Consider the following 21272-nt stretch of genomic DNA (forward strand, 5'->3'; position numbering starts at 1 on the left):
TGGAGCTGCTTTGCTGCCTCAGGGCCTGGACAGCTTGTTATCAGCGATGGAAAAATGAATTTCCAAGTTTATCAAGACATTTTGCAGGAGAATGTTAGGCTATCTGTCTGCCAATCGAAGCTCAACAGAAGTTGGGTGATGCAACAGGACAACGACCCAAACACACAGAAGTAAATCAACAACAGAATGGCTTCAACAGAAGAAAATACACCTTCTGGAGTTGCCCAGTCAGAGTCCTGACCTCAATCCGATTGAGATGCTGTAGCATGACCTCAAGATAGTAGGTCACACCAGACATCCCAAGAATATTGCTGAACTGAAACAGTTTTGTAAAGAGGAGAAAATTCCTCCTGACCGTTGTGCAGGTCTGATCCGCAACTACAGAAAACATTTGGTTGAGGTTATTGCTGCCAACGGAGGGACAACCAGTTATTAAATCCAAGGGTTCACATTCTTTTTCCACCTACACTGTGAATGTTTACAAGGTGTGTTCAATAAAGACATGAAAACGTATAGTTGTGTATGTGTTATTCGTTTAAGCAGACTGTGTTTGTCTATTGTAGTGACCTAGATGAAGCTCAGATCAAATTGTATGACCAATTTATGCAGAAATCCAGGTATTTCCAAAGGGTTCACATACTTTTTCTTGCCACTGTAAACTCAGACCCATGTAGGCAGTTCTTGGTCCTGGTACTGACCCAACCCTCTGATCCACTCCTGGTAGGATCAGCTAGCATGATAGATCTAGAACCCCAACCACTGTTGTTTGCAACACAGCTGTAAAATCATAATCCTTCTTCTCTCTCCCCTCATCGGAAATAGCACTGCTGTTATTGTCACAGCAGCAGGGTGCACTGCTGAGAGCCTGTAGCTCACAGGCTGACTGGCTGACTGGCTGGCTGACTGGCTGACTGGCTGGAGTGGATGGGTAGTACAAGAGTGCACATGTGCAAGACTACCTACTATGTGGATGTGCATGTTTAGAATAGGGTCTGAGATTATGTAAATGAATGCCTTTTACTGAAATGATATTCATAGCATGGGGTAATCATTTCACGAGATATAATGTTAATTCCTATGGAGTTGACATTTAGGTAGGCTGTGCTAGGTGTGATTTATGGAGAGCGCTGTTGCAGTGCTGTATATGTGTGTACCCAAAGCCAACAGGCAACAGGGAACTCGTTTATCATAACACCGGGTTGGGTGGTAGCATTTTAACAGCGCGCACACACACACACACACACACACACACACGCACGCACACACACACACACACACACACACACACACACACACACACACACACACACACACACACACACACACACACACACACACACACACACACACACACACACACACACACACACACACACACACACACACACACACACACACACACACACACACACACACACACACACACACACACACACACACATGTTACATCATAATAAGCCCCCATGCTCTTGAAGTGCTCTCTGGTTGATCTTATGATGACTGCCTACAGTGTCATCACACCACAAATCACTCTGTCTACTTTCAATATTTGTGCTTTACCTGTTTATACAACACCTGCAGACTCACAGAGGACAGACACGCACAAGTATGAGCACATACTGTCACAGAAAAGGAATTGGTCTTCTACACTACACAAGAGAGAAACATTCATATTGACTACTGTTAAATAATGAGAGAGAGAAGCCACATGGAAAACATTGATCATAGGAAGCATGTAAAGGACAACATAATGTCAATCAGCCTGAGTTTATTAATAGTCTATCAATATGATTCAATTAAAAAGAGGAGCAGTATTAGTATGGGATTCACTTTTCTAATAGAATAAGATCTAGATATGCAAATGTACACCCTCACCCTTACAACCAGGGTTGGGGAGTAACTGATAACATGTAGTCAGTTACATGTAATCTGATTACAAAACATGTACTGTATTCAGTTACGTTACCAGCAAAAAAGATTGTAATCAGATTACAGATACTTTTTGAAAAATAGATGATTACTTCTTTGATTACTTTTAAATTCTGAAAGGATGTTGGCGAAAAATTACATTTTGACACCTTTCTGTTTTCTCAATGACATTCAATTCAGCATTGAAAAATGGCACAAGTTTAAGTTTGTTCCACCTGAGCGAGCGTGACCACAAGTCATAGACCACTATGATGACACCAAAATAATGTGTTTGATGGATCCTTTTTGTCTTCTTCTAATGCCTCTTAAAGGGAAAGTAATCTAAAAGTAATCTTAAAGTAATCAGATTACGTTACTGAGTTTGGGTAATCCAAAAGTAACAATTTTGGACAGGTAACTAGTAACTGTAAGGGATTACATTTTAAAAGTAACCTAGCCAGCCCTGCTTACAGCAGTGTGCACGCAAAACCCTATACATGCTTGCACAAACACCTGCGCACACATACTGCAAAGTAAACACACACATGCTGAGGAAAACTTGACAGTTGTAACAGACACACAACCACAATACAACCAAATGATGTGGTCACTGTGGAGGTGAGTCTCAAAGCCACTTCCTCCTGATCTATTTAAAGGACGACTGCACTTCGTGATTTGGCCTCGCTATAGATTTGGTTAATAAGGAAATGCTAGGTGCCATGACTGAATTGTCTTGTGTGTGTGTCGCAGATTGGAAGAGTTAGACAAATAATTTAGCCAATTAGCTGCAGCCGGCTGGTGTGCATTCGTAGCAAAGTTTGCTTGACTTTGGATTGCCTATCTCCGGGGCTAGTTAGGGACCGTCGATAAATGACACAATGTAAATGAGACATTATTTTCATGCTGCAAACCTTGTAGTTTTCTCATGAAATGCTTTCAATATTTGTATATGAATTTCTACAATTTATAGTTGGTTTGAGGTTTTAAGTCATTGAAATTTGGAGCTATTGGAACTTAATATATTGTCGCGTGTACATTGTGTAATTTACCGATGGTCCCTATCTAGCCCCATAGTGATCTCCAAAGTCAACCCAAATTGACCACGATCGGGTCACCTGCAGCTAGCCTCCGAATTGATGATTACTTGTGTGCTGCCAGCTGTGGGCATGTGGGTAGGTTTGAAACAAACCCAACCTTCATTTACATTGTGATGCAGTCAAGACCACAAGTCTCACAAAACTCAATTTTGGACCAGACTGACTTTATAATCAAAATGATCCTATTTACACTTTGTAGCGTGGTCAGTTTTAACAGTAGAATAACTGTTTCTGACTCATATTGACGCCACATAGGCTAATATCTAAATGAGACGGGTTTTTTTTAAGGGGCAGTCGTTCTTTAAGGTAGCCACAGAGACACACGCTTCTCTCAAATGAACACAACAAAACAAAATGGTGGAAGTTAAACAAAACAAGGCCTTATTGTTATGTGCATGATTAAGCCATTGTTTTCTACCTTTTTTTTGTTGTTACTGTGGGACAATAGTTTAACTGTCTTGTTAATTAACAACAGCTGTTACTTTGTAATGTATCACACAATTGGCAATCCACAGTGCTTTGGTTACACCAGCCCAATCAATTCCACTAATGCTGTTATTGATAACAAGAGACTCATCAACAAGAGCTCTGGTGATGACCTCAGAGAGGGCGGGGGAAAAGGCACTGTCTTTTGTTGTGAACGAGGTACAACTGATGTAACACCTTAATAAGCATAAAATATTTCACTATTTTAATTTACTGGAATACTCATCATAAGAAACATCCCATTGGCAGATAAACTGCATTAACGAATCACCTCTGGATTAGAACCCACTCCGGTGACACGACACACGCATTCAGCCTAAATGATCATGATGTCTTACCAACCCAGCATGCTCTGTGCTCTGAGCCCTCCACTGAGAAGCTCTGGTTAGGAGTGCACATTGACAGTCCGTCAGATCCACCGTGTTTACCCACAAACACTCGCTGAACCAAAGGTTGCTGTGTGACGCCCAGCCAGAGGAAGGGCACGTAACTCAGGAGAGTGAGGTGGGGTGAGGGTGTTCACCCCTTTCACCCCAACAGAGGCTCTCTATCCCATTTACTGGATTCATTTAGATTGGACCTAAAATAGGTGACCGGGCGGTTGTTGCCCTTTGGTGTACTTTGATACCCTTGGTCCCCTGAGTTTCTCTATCAATCCGTAGGATCAGAGGTGGATTGGCATTGGGATTAGTATGGAGAGGGCTCGTGTTGTGTGTTTAGTCCATAGACGGATGGGGCGGGCCGACTCACTGTGAGTGAATCAACTGGAGCCTCTCAGTCTGACCGATGACCCTAATCTGTGTCCATTATGAACATTCCCCCACACCAGTCCCTCCCAGAGCATTACATGGGGGAATACGGAGGTTAAACACACGCTGCCATGTGCTGTTGATCCAGTAGCGTAGGCCACCACGATGACTTCTTGTGACACAAGAGTTGCATTACATTTTCCCCTGTTAAAATCGTACATTTCACTTTGGGAAAATCTTAGAGCATGGATGAACACATTGTTGAAACGACTGTCAAGAAACACAAATCTTATCTGCATGACGTTTCCCTAAAACAAATGTTGAGTGGTCATAGCCTATCAAATCGGGGACGTGTATCAAGTCAGTGGACGTGCTGGGGTCTTGTCTAGTTGGTCTGAGTGTTAAGTGTGAATGAGGCCATGGGGTAGGGCGACCAGACGTCCCCGATTTCTGGGGACAGTCCCCCGATTTTGGTGAGCTGTCCCCGGCTAGAGCTGTCCCCAGAAATGTCCCCAGATATGTCCCCGATTAGCCCTCAGAAAGAAAAAAGCAACTCTGGAGTTAAATTGAGTCTGATATTTCAATAATCCAACGCTGTATCCAATCAGATTTGCGTGTCAAAATGTTGTCTGTCCCTGTACCAAATGCATTTGCTCCCGTGGCTTCGCCGCAGCCCTTTAATGAGAACGTTCAGGGAAACATTTGATCAGTGAAACATTTTAACCACTGTACCAAACTTGAAAATTACTAGATAGTCTAGCATGGGTAATCCATTTATGTGTTATAATTACATCAAGTATTTGAAAGGACTATAGCGAAAATGTATTAAATATAGTTCCATGACATTGTTTTTATCATTTTTGGGCGCCGCTGGCTACAACAAAAATGTACCCGATTTTCATATCCAAAATCTGGTCACCTTACCGTGGGGCATGTTTCCGTGCTCTCTCTCTCTCTCTCTCTCTCTCTCTCTCTCTCTCTCTCTCTCTCTCTCTCTCTCTCTCTCTCTCTCTCTCTCTCTCTCTCTCTCTCTCTCTCTCTCTCTCTCTCTCTCTCTCTCTCTCTATCTCTCTCTCTCTCTCTCTCTCTGTCTGAGTCAGGTCCAGGGCACACTAGGTGTCAGCTATGGGAGCCGCTCTCACATTAAAACCCCCCAGGGCAGAAATCAGGATCCTGGACGCACTCATACATTTACACATGTGCAAGCTAGTGCCTATGCAAACGACCCAGCCACAAAGAGACATTTCTCCATTTAAACAGTGACCTTTCAGAGGTGATCTGTGACGGAGGCTGTGGAACGTTGCTGTGCGGCCGGTCGTCATGGAAACAACCCTGCGGTATTATACATGTCATTGTGACGGTGCTGTTTGTTAAATCATGTTAGTTGTGCTTCCGGGTAAATGACTCCTATGGGCCTCTGCTAGTCTAATATACTAACTGTACTGCAGTCTACGTAGTTAGAGTTAATAGCTGTCATTAAAACTGTGGCGCTAACATAATTGAAGTGATTTGTGTATCAAACCCCCTTAGCAAACACTGGCCTTGACTGTGTTTGTATACATGCGTGGGTGTGTTTAATGCTATGGGATAATGAGGGTCTCCTAAAATGAGTCGTAGTCATTAACTATGCCCACCCCAGTGTCCCTGGGGCCCCAAAATAACCACTGCTAGATTGTATCTCCTGTAATACAAACACACGCGCACACACACACACGCGCACACAACTACACACACACACACATACACACACAGCTGTAAAACATCCTCCACTCTCCCCACACTCCCTTTTGACGTTCCTGTGACAGTATGTTTGTGTGGTATAATAACTACACACACCTCAACACTCGCCCACAAACACACAAGTTAGCTCGTACACATGGGTACTTACATTAAATCACACACACACACACACACACACACACACACACACACACACACACACACACACACACACACACACACACACACACACACACACACACACACACACACACACACACACACACACACACACACACACACACACACACACACACACAAACAAACAAACAACACAACTCACAGACAGTGGTCCCTTCATGGAGCCCCTCCCAGAGTAGAGTACAGTCAGCACCATTTAACCTGCACCTCTCTGTAGATGTGAATGTTACTGTGGACTTTACTGTAAACTATCTGAACTGCTTTCAAATAAACCATATGACCCCAGCCTCTGCTCTCCGGATGGGGGCGCCAGCCAGACACGATGCCCCATGGAGGGTGGGAGGGGGGGAGCCTGCCTGCAGCTGCTCACAACATCTGATGTAAGGGGAGATTGAGCAACAGTTCCACTGAGAAAAATGAAGAAAGAGAGCCGTGAACAGAACAGAACAGAAAAAACGTTGACTAAGAGACCAGAGGGGTTTAACACTTCTCTGAGAGAGAGAGAGAGAGAGAGAGAGAGAGAGAGAGAGAGAGAGAGAGAGAGAGAGAGAGAGAGAGAGAGAGAGACCAGAGGGGTTTAACACTTCTCTAAGAGAGAGAGAGAGAGAGAGAGAGAGAGAGAGAGAGAGAGAGAGAGAGCAGGGTTTCAGGGCCGAAGCAGAGAAGGCCGTTGGACAGGGGGAGGAGAGGGTCATGGGTTCACATCCCAAGATGTTTGAGTGCTGCAGTCGTGCCCTTGAGTCAGAGACTGCACACTGTAAGTGATTCAATCAGGCTAAAGCATGGAGACGGTGCCATGCCAAACTATTAGCTGATGTGAGATAGAGCTCTGTAACAGGGACACCAGACAGGTGAAAGAGAGAGAAAACAGGTTGCACTCCTCCATCATATAGTGTTCTTGTCTTCCTCTCTCTCTATTTCTCTCTGTCTCTAGCTCTCTCTCTCTCTCGCTCTCTCTCTCTCTCTCTCTCTCTGCATCTTTTGGGGCTGAGCCACTGGCCTGGATCTCACACAGCAACCAACCGACTCCTACTTTGACCCACTTTCTCCCGGACTAAAATAAAACGCACTGTCGACAGGCTGCGGGGCCAAGGAGAAGAACCAGAATTGTCCCGTTCCATTTTTATATGACTACAGGCAAACAGTGGAAAAGAAGGAGGCAAGACAGGGAAACGGATTCTACAAACTGAGCAGTGAATAGAAGAAGTGAAGTGAGAAGGGCTAGCAGTCCAAAAGAAAATGTGTCAGACCAAGACAAATATTAGTCACTTGTATAATCATTCACTATAGTTCTGTGACTACAACGATATAACAAACCATGGTTGACTTTAATACGGTTTAACTGGCCAGAGTGACAACATTCAGCGACAACGGGACACATAGTTAAACAGGCCGAAGAATACAGTATGAGAAACAGCCGAGAAGGAGAGATGACAACACTGTGTTCTCAACCGTGTGGCAGAAAAAGACAGAGAGGATCAGGCCACAGATCAAGATACAACAACAACAAAGAGAAGTCACACTACAGTTGAGACTGACGGTCCAGTATGGCGTGGTTTGTCCCAGTCTGGTAAAACACAAGTTCCAATCCTGACAGTGACCATGATCAACTATAAGTTATATCCCGCAGCTTGGCTGTGAGGTCGAACATCTGTAGCACACGTGCGTAACACGAGAAAACGGATGATGCAGACAGGAAAACACACTAGACACACAGGTCCGACGCAACACACACAGAACACGATGAACACACACGCTCGCACACATAGGTAACCGAGGACAAGCTAAACACATACGGACTGCACACACACAGACACTGTTCCACCAGTTCTCTCACTTACCATCTCTACTTGCCGGGGGTCCAGTTGGGTGGGTGCCGAGGACTGCACAGCAAAGTGGATCTTCCTGCTCTCCTTGCACTCGTCCCCAACCTCATCCGACGCAGAGGGATCCATGGCTGTGTCTGTGTCCCAGGGGGTCACTCTCTCACCAGGCACCAAGCTCTGCTCCACTAGGCTCCCTGGAGGAAGGTCCCAACACAACACACTGTACAGTAGCCCTGCTTCTGCTGGGTCTACCTCTCTGTCTCTATATTTATATATATATACCTGTCTCCCTTCAAAAACAAAACGGATGAACTTCTCTTTGTTTATCTCCTCTTTCACTCACGGTCAGCTATTTCTCCTGTCCTTTATCTCCACTGTTCCCTCCCTTCTTCCTCTCTGCCTGTTTCTGTCTGACACTTACTCTTGTTTGACGTTCTAGGTGGAGTGTGTTAATCTCTCTATCTCTCCTCCCTCTCTTTCCCTCGCTCACAACCTGTGCAACAAGAGTAATTGAGACACGTCCTTGAAGCTGGCAGAGAGAGAGAGAGAGAGAGAGAGAGAGAGAGAGAGAGAGAGAGAGAGAGAGAGAGAGAGAGAGAGAGAGAGAAGGGGGTGGGACAGAGGCAGGGAGGGGGCGGGGGAAGCTAGAGTGAGGGAGGGGAGAGAGAGGGGGAGGGATGGACCGGAGAGTGGGGAGTTGTGTTTTTGTATATATTTAAGCTGAGGTTGATTTGTAATCAGGAAAAAATATATAATCTCATCCCGTCAGCTGAGCCTCTTTTGGCCTCTGTTTGTGAATGAGAGATTTGTGCTCTCAGAGGGAGAGAGGGGGAGGAGAAAGAGAGAGAGCAGGGGGGGGGACAAACAGGGAGAAATAGAGACATAACGGGATATAGAGGGTGGAAAGGAAGAAAGAAAGGACGGAAAAGCAGAGGGGTGACCGAGCAAAACTAGGAATAAATAATGATAGATGCAGTAGAATCAGCATCAGGCATGGAGGCAGAGAGGCATGTGCTATGATTGGCTGGCTAATTTAGTAAACAGCTCCTGCACTGTATATCTGATGGTGACTCAGGGCATGCTGAGTGCTCATCTAATGAACTTCCATAAACGACAACATCTTAGGGTGCGGGAGAAATGTTTACAGTCTCCTTCCTGTTCTGTTCCACAGAGAGCTGCGAGTCAGGCGCTGAGATGGTTCCACGGGGCGAAGGTGCATAACGATGGGAGGAATTCAGACGTTACGCCATTGTTTTTACCACCGGTCCGCAGAGTTCTTCAACGACAGCGCGCGACACGGTTCAACGTGCCGGCAAATTGTTCTTTCAGATTGCCAATGTCTTGGAGCTAGATTTGGGATCATGTATACTGCGCAAAAGCCGGCAGAAAAAAAGAGTACCGGAGAGCAATGTACGACAACTCGGACACATCAGCATACAGCACGGGGAAAACACACTGATTAGAAACAGAACAAATAGTGTAAATATCAACCACAGAACAACATGCCTTTACTGTATATATGGTACTGCACATATTCCATTCAACACCATTCAAGTTCTGACGGTTACAGGCAAGTCTAGAGCTAGAGTGGTGAGTGGGCTGGAACATGAAGTGCCTTAGAGGACTTAGTATCAGGTGAAGCAGCAACAACAAGACGAGGCCGACGCTCGGTAAAAGGTCGCAATCACCGCATGTCAACAAAAACAGCTGTTCCAATGCCCAAGAGGAGAAAGGGAAATAGACAGAGTGGGGGAGAGGAGAGAAACTTGAAGCCAGAGAGACACATAGGACAGGAACACAGGGAGAGAGGGGGGGACGGGGGGGGGGGGGTGGATAGAGAAGTAGAGGAAAACAAGATAAAGGAGGGAGAGGGGGCAGTCCCAGTCAGGCCCAGGGTTATTTGTAGGGCCATGCTGCTATTTCACTCGCAAGGCAGGAGGGGTTTTGGAAAGTGGAGAGTCGAGTTGGATGGATTTGGCCCCCGGTCAGGGAAGGGCTTTGGCTGTATTGGGCTGGGAGTGGGAGTGTGGCTGGGATGAGGGAGACAGCACAGTGGTTGGTGGAGGAGGAGTGCAACTAGGTGACGGGGGGGGGGCAAACTTTAAACAGCAGGGAGAATGTTTATCCCGCAGGCAGGCCGGTCAGAGGGGGAACGCTGCCAGCCGTGTTATTCACTCTGCCTTGCTTACATGTTGGAGGACAGATCGGAAGTTCATCAGCTTTAGAGCAGCGATTCTCAACTGGTGGGTCACGGGAGGTTTTGAATGGGTCACGGGCGTCCGAGTAAAATATAAATATATATACGGTATATATACTGACCAAAAATATAAAACGATATTACTGCGTTACACTTCATAAGGAAATCAGTCAATTGAAATAAATAAATTAGGCCCTAATCTATGGATTTCATATGACTGTAAATACAGACCTACTAGATCTGTTGGTCACAGAAACCTTGGAAGAAAGGTGGCGGCTTGGATCAGAAAACCAGACAGTATGTGGTGTGACCACCGTTTGCCTCATGCATCTCCTTCGCATAGAGTTGATCAGGCTGTTGATTGTGGCCTGTGGAATGTTGTCCCACTTCTCTTCGATGGCTGAAGGTTAGTAGTTGCTGCCTCTTGGATCCCCCCACGGGCCTTGGCCCAGAGGCCTCAGCCCCGGTAAGCCCCTGCATTACTCCGGCCCTGAGTTTATTAACATTCAACAAGAATATCAGTAAACTTGTATTATTGGCAATGAAAGAGGTGGGAATGTTATTCCCATGTCATATAATTGCTACATTACTATCAATATAGCCTTACAAATAATTTTCCAGGTTGTATTTTGATGATTATTTTTCGTGATGCGAATATTGGGTCCAACTGAGAACCTGATTCAATTTGGGTCCCGAGGCGAAACAAGTCGAGACGCATGGCTTTAGAGGGTTTGGCTTCATCCTTCTCTGCACACATCTACCTCCTCTGTTAGAGTGTAAGAGTGAAAGAGCCTGGGGCCATTCAGCTCGGATCTTGGCAGAATTAGAGCCAGACATCCTGGAAAGAGAATACATCAACAGAAATACGCCATAAAACTCCTGGAATTGACTCTGGCAGCTGCAGGGCACACACATAAACACACAGAGAGAGAAGACTGCATCTCCTATGACAGACTGGAGTATGTAACTCTAACCTCTCCTAAATGGGGCATCTCTGTCCATGTGACAGCCAATAGGGCAGGGGTTGACAGGGCTTCTCCCCAGAGTTATTACAGCCCCCCAGAGGCAAGTTCAGCCCGGGCTCAGCTCTGCTCTGGCTCAATGAGCTCAGACTAAGCAGAGTGGAGGTTTGAGAGCTGGTCTCATAGAATGACATACAGTGGCTTGCGAAAGTATTCACTCTCCTTGACATTTTTCCTATTTTGTTGCCTTACAACCTGGAATTAAAATTGATTTTTGGGGGGGTTTGTATCATTTGATTTACACAACATGCCTACCACTTTGAAGATGCTAAATATTTTTTCTTGTGAAACAAACAAGAAATAGACAAAAAAACTGAAAACTTGAGCGTGCACCCCCCCCAAAAGTCAATACTTTGTAGAGCCACCTTTTGCCGCAATTACAGCTACAAATCTCTTGGGGTATGTTTCTATAAGCTTGGCACATCTAGCCACTGGGATTTTTGTCCATTCTTCAAGGCAAAACTGCTCCAGCTCCTTCAAGTTGGATGGATTCTGCTGGTGTACAGCAATCTTTCTGGGCTTTGACTAGGCCATTCCAAGACATTTAAATGTTTCCCCTTAAACCACTCAAGTGTTGCTTTAGCAATATGCTTAGGGTCATTGTCCTGCTGGAAGCTGGAAGCTGAACCGCCGTCCCAGTCTCAAATCTCTGGAAGACTGAAACAGGTTTCCCTCAAGAATTTCCATGTATTTAGCGCCATCCATCATTCCTTCAATTCTGACCAACTTCCCAGTCCCTGCCGATACAAAACATCCCCACAGCGTGATGCTGCCACCCCCATGCTTCACTGTGGGGATGGTGCTCTCAGGGTGATGAGAGGTGTTGGGTTTGCACCAGACATAGCCCTTTCCTTGATGGCCAAAAAGATCAATTTTAGTCTCACCTGACCAGTGTACCTTCTCCCACATGCCTTTTAGTGAACACCAAACGTGTTTGCTTATTTTTTTTCTTTAAGCAATGGCTTTTTTCTGGCCACTCTTCCATAAAGTCCAGCTCTGTGGAGTGTATGGCTTAACAACACCTGCACAGGATCGGTACATCCGAAAATCACATCAGGTACAGGATGGCAACAACAACTGACTGACCAAGTTACAACAGCAACGCACAATCCCTCCATCGGTGCTCAGACTGTCCGCAATAGGCTGAGAAAGGCTGGACTGAGGGCTTGTAGGCCTGTTGTAAGGCAGGTCCTCACCAGACATCACCGGCAACAACTTCGCCTATGGGCACAAACCCACCGTCGCTGGACCAGACAGGACTGGCAAAAAGTGCTCCTCTCTGACGAATCTGGGTTTCGTCTCACCAGTGGTGATGGTCGGATTTGCATTTATCGTCGAAGGAATGAGCGTTACACTGAGGCCTGTACTCTGGAGCGGGATTGATTTGGAGGTGGAGGGTCCGTCATGGTCTGGAGCGGTGTGTCACAGCATCATCGAACTGAGCTTGTTGTCATTGTAGGCAATCTCAACGCTGTGCGTTACAGGGAAGACATCCTCCTCCCTCATGTGGTACCCTTCCCGCAGGCTCATCCTGACATGACCCTCCAGCATGACAATGCCACCAGCCATACTGCTCGTTCTATGTGTGATTTCCTGCAAGACAGGAATGTCAGTGTTCTGCCATGTCCAGCGAAGAGCCCGGATCGCAATCCCAATAAGCACGTCTGGGACCTGTTGGATCGGGGGGTGAGGGCTAGGGCAATTCCCCCCAGAAATGTCTGTGCAGGTGCCTTGGTGGAAGAGCGGGGTAACATCTCACAGCAAGAACTGGCAAATCTGGTGCAGTCCATGAGGAGGAGATGCACTGCAGTACTTAATGCAGCTGGTGGCCACACCAGCTTTGTTCAGGGACACATTATTCCATTTCTGGTAGTCACATGTCTGTGGAACTTGTTCAGTTTGTGTCTCAGTTGTTGAATCTTGTTATGTTCATACAAATATTTACACATGTTAAGTTTGCTGAAAATAAACGCAGTTGACAGTGAGGACGTTTCTTTTTTTGCTGAGTTTACTTCAACACACCATTGAATAATAGAGGAATGGAGGAGAGAGGAGCTCTCCATGAGAGATCTGAATATTTCACCCCACAGAGCCTTTTATCAGGAGGCCAAGCAGATAAAATCACATTCACACAACAGGCTTCTGTTTCAGATCTCTTTCAGATACTCTTCTCTCCGGTGGACTGTAATTATGAATCGTTGGCATGGGGTGGCATAGTGGGTGAGTACAGTTGGTCTGTCACGGCCGTCGAATGAAGTAGACCAAAGCGCAGCGTGGTCAGCGTACATATTCCTTTTTATTAGGATGACGCCAACAAAAACAATAAACAATACAAAACAACCGTGAAGCTTAAGGCTATGTGCCACAAACAAAGTTAACTTCCCACAAAGAAAGGAGGGAAAAGGGATACCTAAGTATGGTTCCCAATCAGAGACAACGATACACACCAGATGCTGACTGTTACTTTTGATTTTGACCCCCCCTTTGTTCAGGGACACATTATTCAATTTCTGTTAGTCACATGTCTGTGGAACTTTTTCAGTTTTTGTTTCAGTTGTTGAATCTTCTTATGTTCATACAAATATTTACACATGTGAAGTTTGCTGAAAATAAACGCAGTTGACAGTGAGATGACGTTTCTTTTTTTGCTGAGTTTATGCACGCACCACTTTTCCGTATTTTTTATTTTTTGAATTTTTTGAAACAAGTTATTTTTTTTCATTTCACTTCACCAATTTGGACTATTTTGTGAACTCCAAATAAAACTATTTTTAAATTACAGGTTGTAGTGCAACAAAATAGGAAAAACACCAAGGGCGGTGAATACTTTTGCAAGGCACTGTAATAGTCAACTATAGAACCTCTGTGGCTGGTCCTGTTAACAGAGAAGATCATACTATGTAAAGAAACGTAGGTGCCTGCGTACATGGAGATGGCAAGGCTATGGAAAGGTAATGGGCCATTGAAACTATAATCCACACCCCCACTCAGTCGGGTCCAAACCTGCCCCACCCTAATTCCTCATGAGCGCCAGCCAAGTGTTCTGTTGGTAATAAGCTGAAGCATCTGGGGTTTGGACGTCAACAGCAACGTAAAATGTGAAATCATTCATTTCTAAGGATCACAGAGAGGCTTTGTCCCAGGACAGCAGGTGTTCTCGTAATTCATAACAGGTCACACAGAAAGAGAGTGTTTATCAGTCCTCACGTCACTCATCCCTCTGCTCTCCACCTGCGTTACCTCGCTGACACATCACAGCTGGCAAATACTAACTATGTGTTCACATCATACAATGATTCTGGTCATGTAGTGGTTATAGGGTATGAGATGGCACTGTGGGAACCAGATGAATATGCATACGGTCATGCGTGCAAGTAGAAACACACACACTGAAAGAGAGAGAGAGAGAGAGAGAGAGAGAGAGAGAGAGAGAGAGAGAGAGAGAGAGAGAGAGAGAGAGAGAGAGAGAGAGAGAGAGAGAGAGAGAGAGAGAGAGAGAGAGAGAGAGAGAGAGAGAGAGAGAGAGAGAGAGAGAGAGACAGCGAGAGAGCGAGAGAGCGAGAGAGCGAGAGAGAGAGAGAGAGAGAGAGACAGAGAGAGAGACAGAGAGACAGAGAGAGAGACAGAGAGAGAGACAGAGAGACAGAGCGAGAGAGAGAGAGAGAGATAGACAGAGAGAGACAGAGAGACAGAGAGAGAGACAGAGAGACAGAGAGAGAGACAGAGAGACAGAGAGAGAGACAGAGAGACAGAGAGAGAGACAGAGAGACAGAGAGAGAGACAGAGAGACAGAGTGAGAGAGAGAGAGAGAGAGAGAGAGGGAGAGAGATAGACAGAGCGAGAGAGAGAGAGAGAGAGAGAGAGACAGAGAGAGAGAGACAGATTGTCTCCCCTCATCCAGCTGGTCCTGGGGCTGAGTTCACAAACCTGTTCTACTAACACACTGAAGCCTCAGGACCAGAACATCCAATCAATCAGGATAAACCAAATTACAACACAGTCAAAACAAAACTATATTGCTTATTGGGAAACACAAGCACAAACACAAAGCAAAATGCAGTGCTATCTGGCCCTAAATCGACAGTACACTGTGGCTAAATATTTGACCATGGTTACTGATCAAAACCTTAGAAAAACCTTGACAAAGTACAGGCTCAGTGAGCACAGCCTTGCCATTGAGAAGGGTAGACACAGGAAAACCTGGCTCCTTGGAGAGGAAAGGCTGTGCAACCACTGCACAATAGCAGAACCCGAGACAGAGCTGCATTTCCTGACAAAATGTAAAAAATATAAAACAATTAGAGAGTGTCATTTCCCCAAATTTAAAACTCTTATTCAAGGTTTCAAAGACCTCTCTGATGAGAGTAGGCTACCAGTCCTGTTGGGGGAGGACGCAGAGAGCTGTGGGTTGGCAGCGCACTACATTGCTGCCTGCCATAAGTTGAGGGACAGTGTCTGACAGACCAATCAACCTGCACATGTACTCTACTGTATGTTTATTGTTATTGTTCAATGTATGGTTATTTTGACACTTGGTTATTGTTGTTACTGTTGTCACGTTGACTATTTTGATTCTCATTTTTATATTGTAAATAAGCTTTGGCAATATGTACATTGTTACGTCATGCCAATAAAGCAAATTGAATTGAATTGAATTGACAGAGAGAGAGAGAGAGACAGAGCGAGAGGGAGAGAGAGATAGACAGAGCGAGAGAGAGAGAGACAGAGAGACAGAGAGAGAGAGAGAGAGAGAGACAGAGCAAGAGGGAGACAGAGAGAGAGAGAGAGAGAGACAGACAGAGCGAGAGGAAGAGAGAGAGACAGTGACAGAGTGAGAGGGAGAGAGAGAGAGAGAGAGAGAGAGAGAGAGAGAGAGAGAGAGAGAGAGAGAGAGAGAGAGAGAGAGAGAGAGAGAGAGAGAGAGAGAGAGAGAGAGAGAGAGAGAGAGAGAGAGAGAGAGAGAGAGAGAGAGAGAGAGATTATTGTACCATACGGACTATTATGATGACAATGCCAGACATTGAGCATACTGAGAAAGTGAGTACTCTAGCTCTGGCCTGGACCTACATCCATCTGGAATGTGTTAGGACAACAGGCACACTCACCGAATGATGGGATAATCCCTGGGAGACAGAGAAAGAGGGAGAGAGAGAGGAACAGAATAGGGAAAAAGGGAGAATCACAAAGCACATGTTGACATGGACCAGGTCCACTGTGAGAGATGGATTACAGACGAGGTAGGGGGAAGAAGTGATGAAAAGATCCACGGTAGGAACACTTTGTGTCCAAAGTCCACCATCTACTGGTAGAAAAGGAGATGCAGCAATGAAGCAAACAGAAAGCATGCCAGGATGCAGTGTCACTTAATATCCCATAGGTGTCGATCTTGCCTCATATTGAATCATGTGAATAAACTCCTGACACTGACATCTAAACATGGTACTGTAGCAGATGGAGGACATTATGACAGGAGAGGAGGTAGCTATGACTAGGGCAGTGATTTATTCAGCCCTCTCTCTCTCTTCCTCTTTATCACCCTCTTTCTGTCCTTCTCTCTCTCCACTTCTCTCTTTTTCTCTCTCCTCTTTTTCTCTTTCTTGCTCTCTCTCTCTCTCTCCCGCGCTCTCGTTCTCTCTACCTACCTCTCTCTCCCTCTCTCTCTCCCTCTTTCTCTCCCTCTCTCTCTCTCTCTTCTTCTCTTTTTCTCTTTCCTTCTCTCTCTTTATATATCCCCTCTCTCGCCCTCCCTCCCTCTACACCCCCAAGCCCCTCACTCACATCATCAATAATATATAGGCCCTTGTTTCCACTGCCACAATTAATCCTCTATCGTTACTATAATTAAAAGGTAGAAATCCCACAAGATGGTTCAGCTTTGCCGGGCATGGTCTGGCACGGGAACTGATGAAGAATCCCTGAGCCACGCACACCCTATAGACACACACACAGAGACATGCACACAAACAGACACCCAGTTAGTCAGGCAGTCTAACTAGACAGACAAACAGACAGACAGATAAACGGACAGATGGGGAGACACGTAAGCAAAGCACAAAGTAGTGTGAGTACCTTTCTCTACCTCCATACTGACACACACACACACATGGACCCACACACAGACAAATGTGGCTGGTATCCACGGCAGCCAGAGCCAGAGAGGTGGAGCTGTCTGATGCTGCAATTAGGACCACACTGTCTTGGTGAGCGGTGAGCGCACAGGGATGAATATTTCAGACCGGAGATCTCTATGGGCACCTATGATGTGTCCTGGCAGACCTACAAACACACAAACACCGACAGAGCTGCCAGGGCTGCTGTATGCCTCTAAACTAGGCTACATTACCATTAGCGTCAAACCTGATACATGAGCTGAACCACAAACTCACTGTATTCATAAACTCGCTCTTTTCTCTTCACTTCTTCAGTCTTTTAATGATTTTTTGGAAGCTCCAGTGCACACACACTCTTATGGGCACACAGAAACACACACACGCGCACATACACACACAGATGAGCAGTAGCAGCACTCCCCCTGGTGTGTGTTCATTGTGGATGCTGGCTGCACACAGACCTCCTCCTGCCCCTTCATCCTCGGCCCCATCTCCACTTGATTTATCGCTCTCTAATACCACTGCACTAATTAGTCAAGTAATTAATTAATAGGCATTTGCATTTGTGCATATGCAATTAGGAGGCTGGAGAGAGGAGAGTGCAGATGGGGTCTGGGAGTCTGGTGGGGGAGGGTACGTGTGTGTGTGTGTGTGTGTGTGTGTGTGTGTGTGTGTGTGTGTGTGTGTGTGTGTGTGTGTGTGTGTGTGTGTGCGTGTGTGTGTGTGTGTGCGTGTGCGTGTGTGTGTGTGTGTGTGTGTGTGTGCGCGTGTGTGTGCGTGTGTGTGTGCGTGTGTGCCTTCGAAGTTGTAGTGTAGGACTTGCATCATAGACGGACAAGTGAAATACGTGTAATCTGGTCAGAATCGTGGTAGTGAGGGACGCTGGGAGGTGACGGACAACTGAAATACGTGTAATCTGGTCAGAATCGTGGTAGAGTGGGACGCTGGGAGGTGACGGACAAGTGAAATACGTGTAATCTGGTCAGAATCGTGGTAGTGAGGGACGCTGGGAGGTGACAGGTACAGGGGTGTGGCAAAAAGACTTTGACACCCCTGTGGTTGATAATCTGACTAACCAATCCACTGCAGCCAATGAGAGTCACAGTGTTGAAGTACATGTGAGTGTTGCACCTAAAGGACTACACCTTTATAGAGCAAACACCCATTGAAGGGTCTCTAAATTATAGTTTATATTGGGTGGTCGTCAACAGACAATGATAACACCCAGGTGGTTCATAAGCACAAACCACTGCATTTAACCATGGAAAGGTGACTGGGAATACGGCCGAATACAAACAGTGTAGTTATTCCCTCCGCAAGGCAATCAAACAAGTGAAATGTCAGTATAGAGACAAAGTGGAATCGCAAATCAACGGCTCACAAACGAGGTGTATGTGGCAGGGTCTACAGACAATCACGGACTACAACAGGAAAACCAGTCACGTCACCGACACCAACTTCTTGCTAAACACCTTCTTCACCCGCTTTGAGGCCCGGTGCCAAGGACTGTGGGCTCGTCTTCTCTGTGGCTGACGTAAGACATTTAAACGTGTTAACCATCGCAAGGCTGCTGGCCCAGAAGGCATCCCTAGCCGCGTCCTCACAGCATGCGCAGATTAGCTGGCTGGTGTGTTTACGCACATATGCAATCTCTCCCTATCCCAGTCTGCTGTCCCCCGGTTCAAGATGGCCACCATTGTTCCTGTACCCAAGAAGGCAAAGGTAACTGAACTAAAGGACTATTGCCCCGTGGCACTCACTTCTGTCATCATGAAGTGCTTTTTAGTCACAAGTCAAGGATCGTATCAGCTCCACCTTACCTGTCACCCTAGACCCACTTCAATTTTCTTACCGCCCCAATAGGTCCACAGACGATGCAATCGCCATCACACTGCACACTGCTCCATCCCATCTGGACAAGAGGAATACCTATGTAAGAATGATGTTCATTGACCATAGCTCAGCATTCAACACCATAGTACCTTCCAAACTCATCATTAAGCTTGAGGCCCTGGGTCTTGACCCCGCCCTGTGGAATTGGGTCCTGGACTTCCTGACGGGCGGCCCCCAGGTGATGAAGGTAGGAAACAACATCTTCACTTCGCTGATCCTCAACACTGGGGCCCCACAAGGGTGCGTTCTCAGCCCCCTCCTGTACTCCCTGTTCACCCATGACTGCGTGGCCATGCACGCCTCCAACTCAATCATCAAGTTTGCAGATGACACAACAGTAATAGGCTTGATTACCAACAACAACGAGACAGCCTACAGGGAGGAGGTGAGGGCCCTCGGAGTGTGGTGTCAGGAAAACAACCTCTCACTCAAAGTCAACAAAACAAAGGAGATGATCGTGGACTTCAGGAAACAGCAGAGGGAGCACCCCCCTATCCACATCGACGGGACAGCAGTGGAGTAGGTGGAAAGTTTTAAGTTCCTCGGCGTACACATCACGGGCAAACTGAAATGGTTCACCCACACCGACAGTGTGATGAAGAAGGCTCAACAGCGCCTGTTCAACCTCAGGAGGCTGAAGAAATTTGGCTTGTCACCTAAAACCCTCACAAACCTTTACAGATGCACAATTGAGAGCATCCTCTCGGGCTGTATCACCGCCTGGTACAGCAACTGCACCGCCGACAACCGCAAGGCTCTCCAGAGGGTGGTGCGGTCTACACAAACCATCACCGGGGGCAAACTACCTGCCCTCCAGGACACCTACAGCACCCAATGTCACAGGAAGGCCAAAAAGATCATCAAGGACAACAACCACCCAAGCCACTGCCTGTTCACCCTGCTACCATCCAGAAGGCGAGGTCAGTACAGGTGCATCAAAGCTGGGACCGAGAGACTGAAAAACAGCTTCTATCTCAAGGCCATCAGACTGTTAAACAGCCATCACTAACACAGAGAGGCTGCTGCCTACATACAGACTTGAAATCATTGGCCACTTTAATAAATGGATCACTAGTCACTTTAATAATGCCACTTTAAATGTGTTTACATATCTTGCGTTACTCATCTCACATGTATATACTGTTTTTTATACCACGTATTGCATCTTGCCTACGCCGCTCTGTCATTGCTCATCTATATATTTATATGTATATATTCTTATTCCATTCCTTTACTTAGATTTGTGTGTATTAGGTAGTTGTTGTGGAATTGTTAGATTACTTGTTAGATATTGCTGCACTGTCAGAACTAGAAGCACAAGCATTTCGCTACACTCGCAATAACATCTGCTAACCATGTGTATGTGACCAATAAAATTCGATTTGATTTGATTTGATCTGGCAAAATCCATACACACACACACACAAGCGCATTATTTTGCATAAACTCTTCTCAGTATTCTAATTCCAGTTTACAGCCGCCATGTTTGTTGTCTCCTTTAGCCTGTCATTGGCTAAAACGATGCTGTTGACATTTGCCATTTGTTTTGGCAAGGTGATTTGAAGGATGATTGGGACTTGTTGAAAAGCACGGGTAAGGCAACCCGTGCCCACCGCCCTCCATTCCCGCCTCCCCAGTGCCCAGTACTGCTGAGGTAGGGCATCGATTTGGCTGGCAGCAGGGCCTGACGTGATGCCTTCCATCCCCCACCTTTGGAGTGCTGCCAGGATGCCATCCTCTCTCTCAGCCCGTCGGGGACTGGATGGGACACATTACTGAATGTGCAGAATCATGACCCCCATAGCCACAGCTGTTGCCACACTACTGCTGACCCCGCAGGTGACCCTCCCCTGGTGACTGTCTGACTGGGATCTCTGGGGAGTTGGAGGAGAACCTGGCCCAAGGACATGAACCCATGGTGCTATTTCCCTGCTTCAAAATGTCCCTTTGACTGCCTCTCAATTGTCTGTCATTGCTGTGCCAAAGGACAGACACATGCATGCCAACTTGGACCTGGTGGTCACAGAGCTCGTTTCCCAGATTAACTTCACTAATGCCTGCCTA

The 21272-nt window shown here is 46.2% G+C and overlaps 1 protein-coding gene across 1 annotated transcript in view; it reads right to left on the minus strand.

Moving 5' to 3' along the window:
• LOC139565484 (protein phosphatase 1 regulatory subunit 1B-like) overlaps positions 1-8538 on the minus strand; it is a 29097-nt gene extending 20559 nt beyond the window's left edge. The window contains exon 1 of the mRNA XM_071385873.1: positions 8002-8538. Coding sequence (XP_071241974.1) covers positions 8002-8115 — 114 coding nt within the window. The 5' untranslated portion in view covers positions 8116-8538. The remainder of the gene's footprint in view (positions 1-8001) is intronic.
• Between the last annotated feature and the right edge of the window lie 12734 nt (positions 8539-21272).

This window comes from Salvelinus alpinus, chromosome 36 (genome assembly GCF_045679555.1).
Source record: "Salvelinus alpinus chromosome 36, SLU_Salpinus.1, whole genome shotgun sequence".
Taxonomy (NCBI): domain Eukaryota; kingdom Metazoa; phylum Chordata; class Actinopteri; order Salmoniformes; family Salmonidae; genus Salvelinus; species Salvelinus alpinus.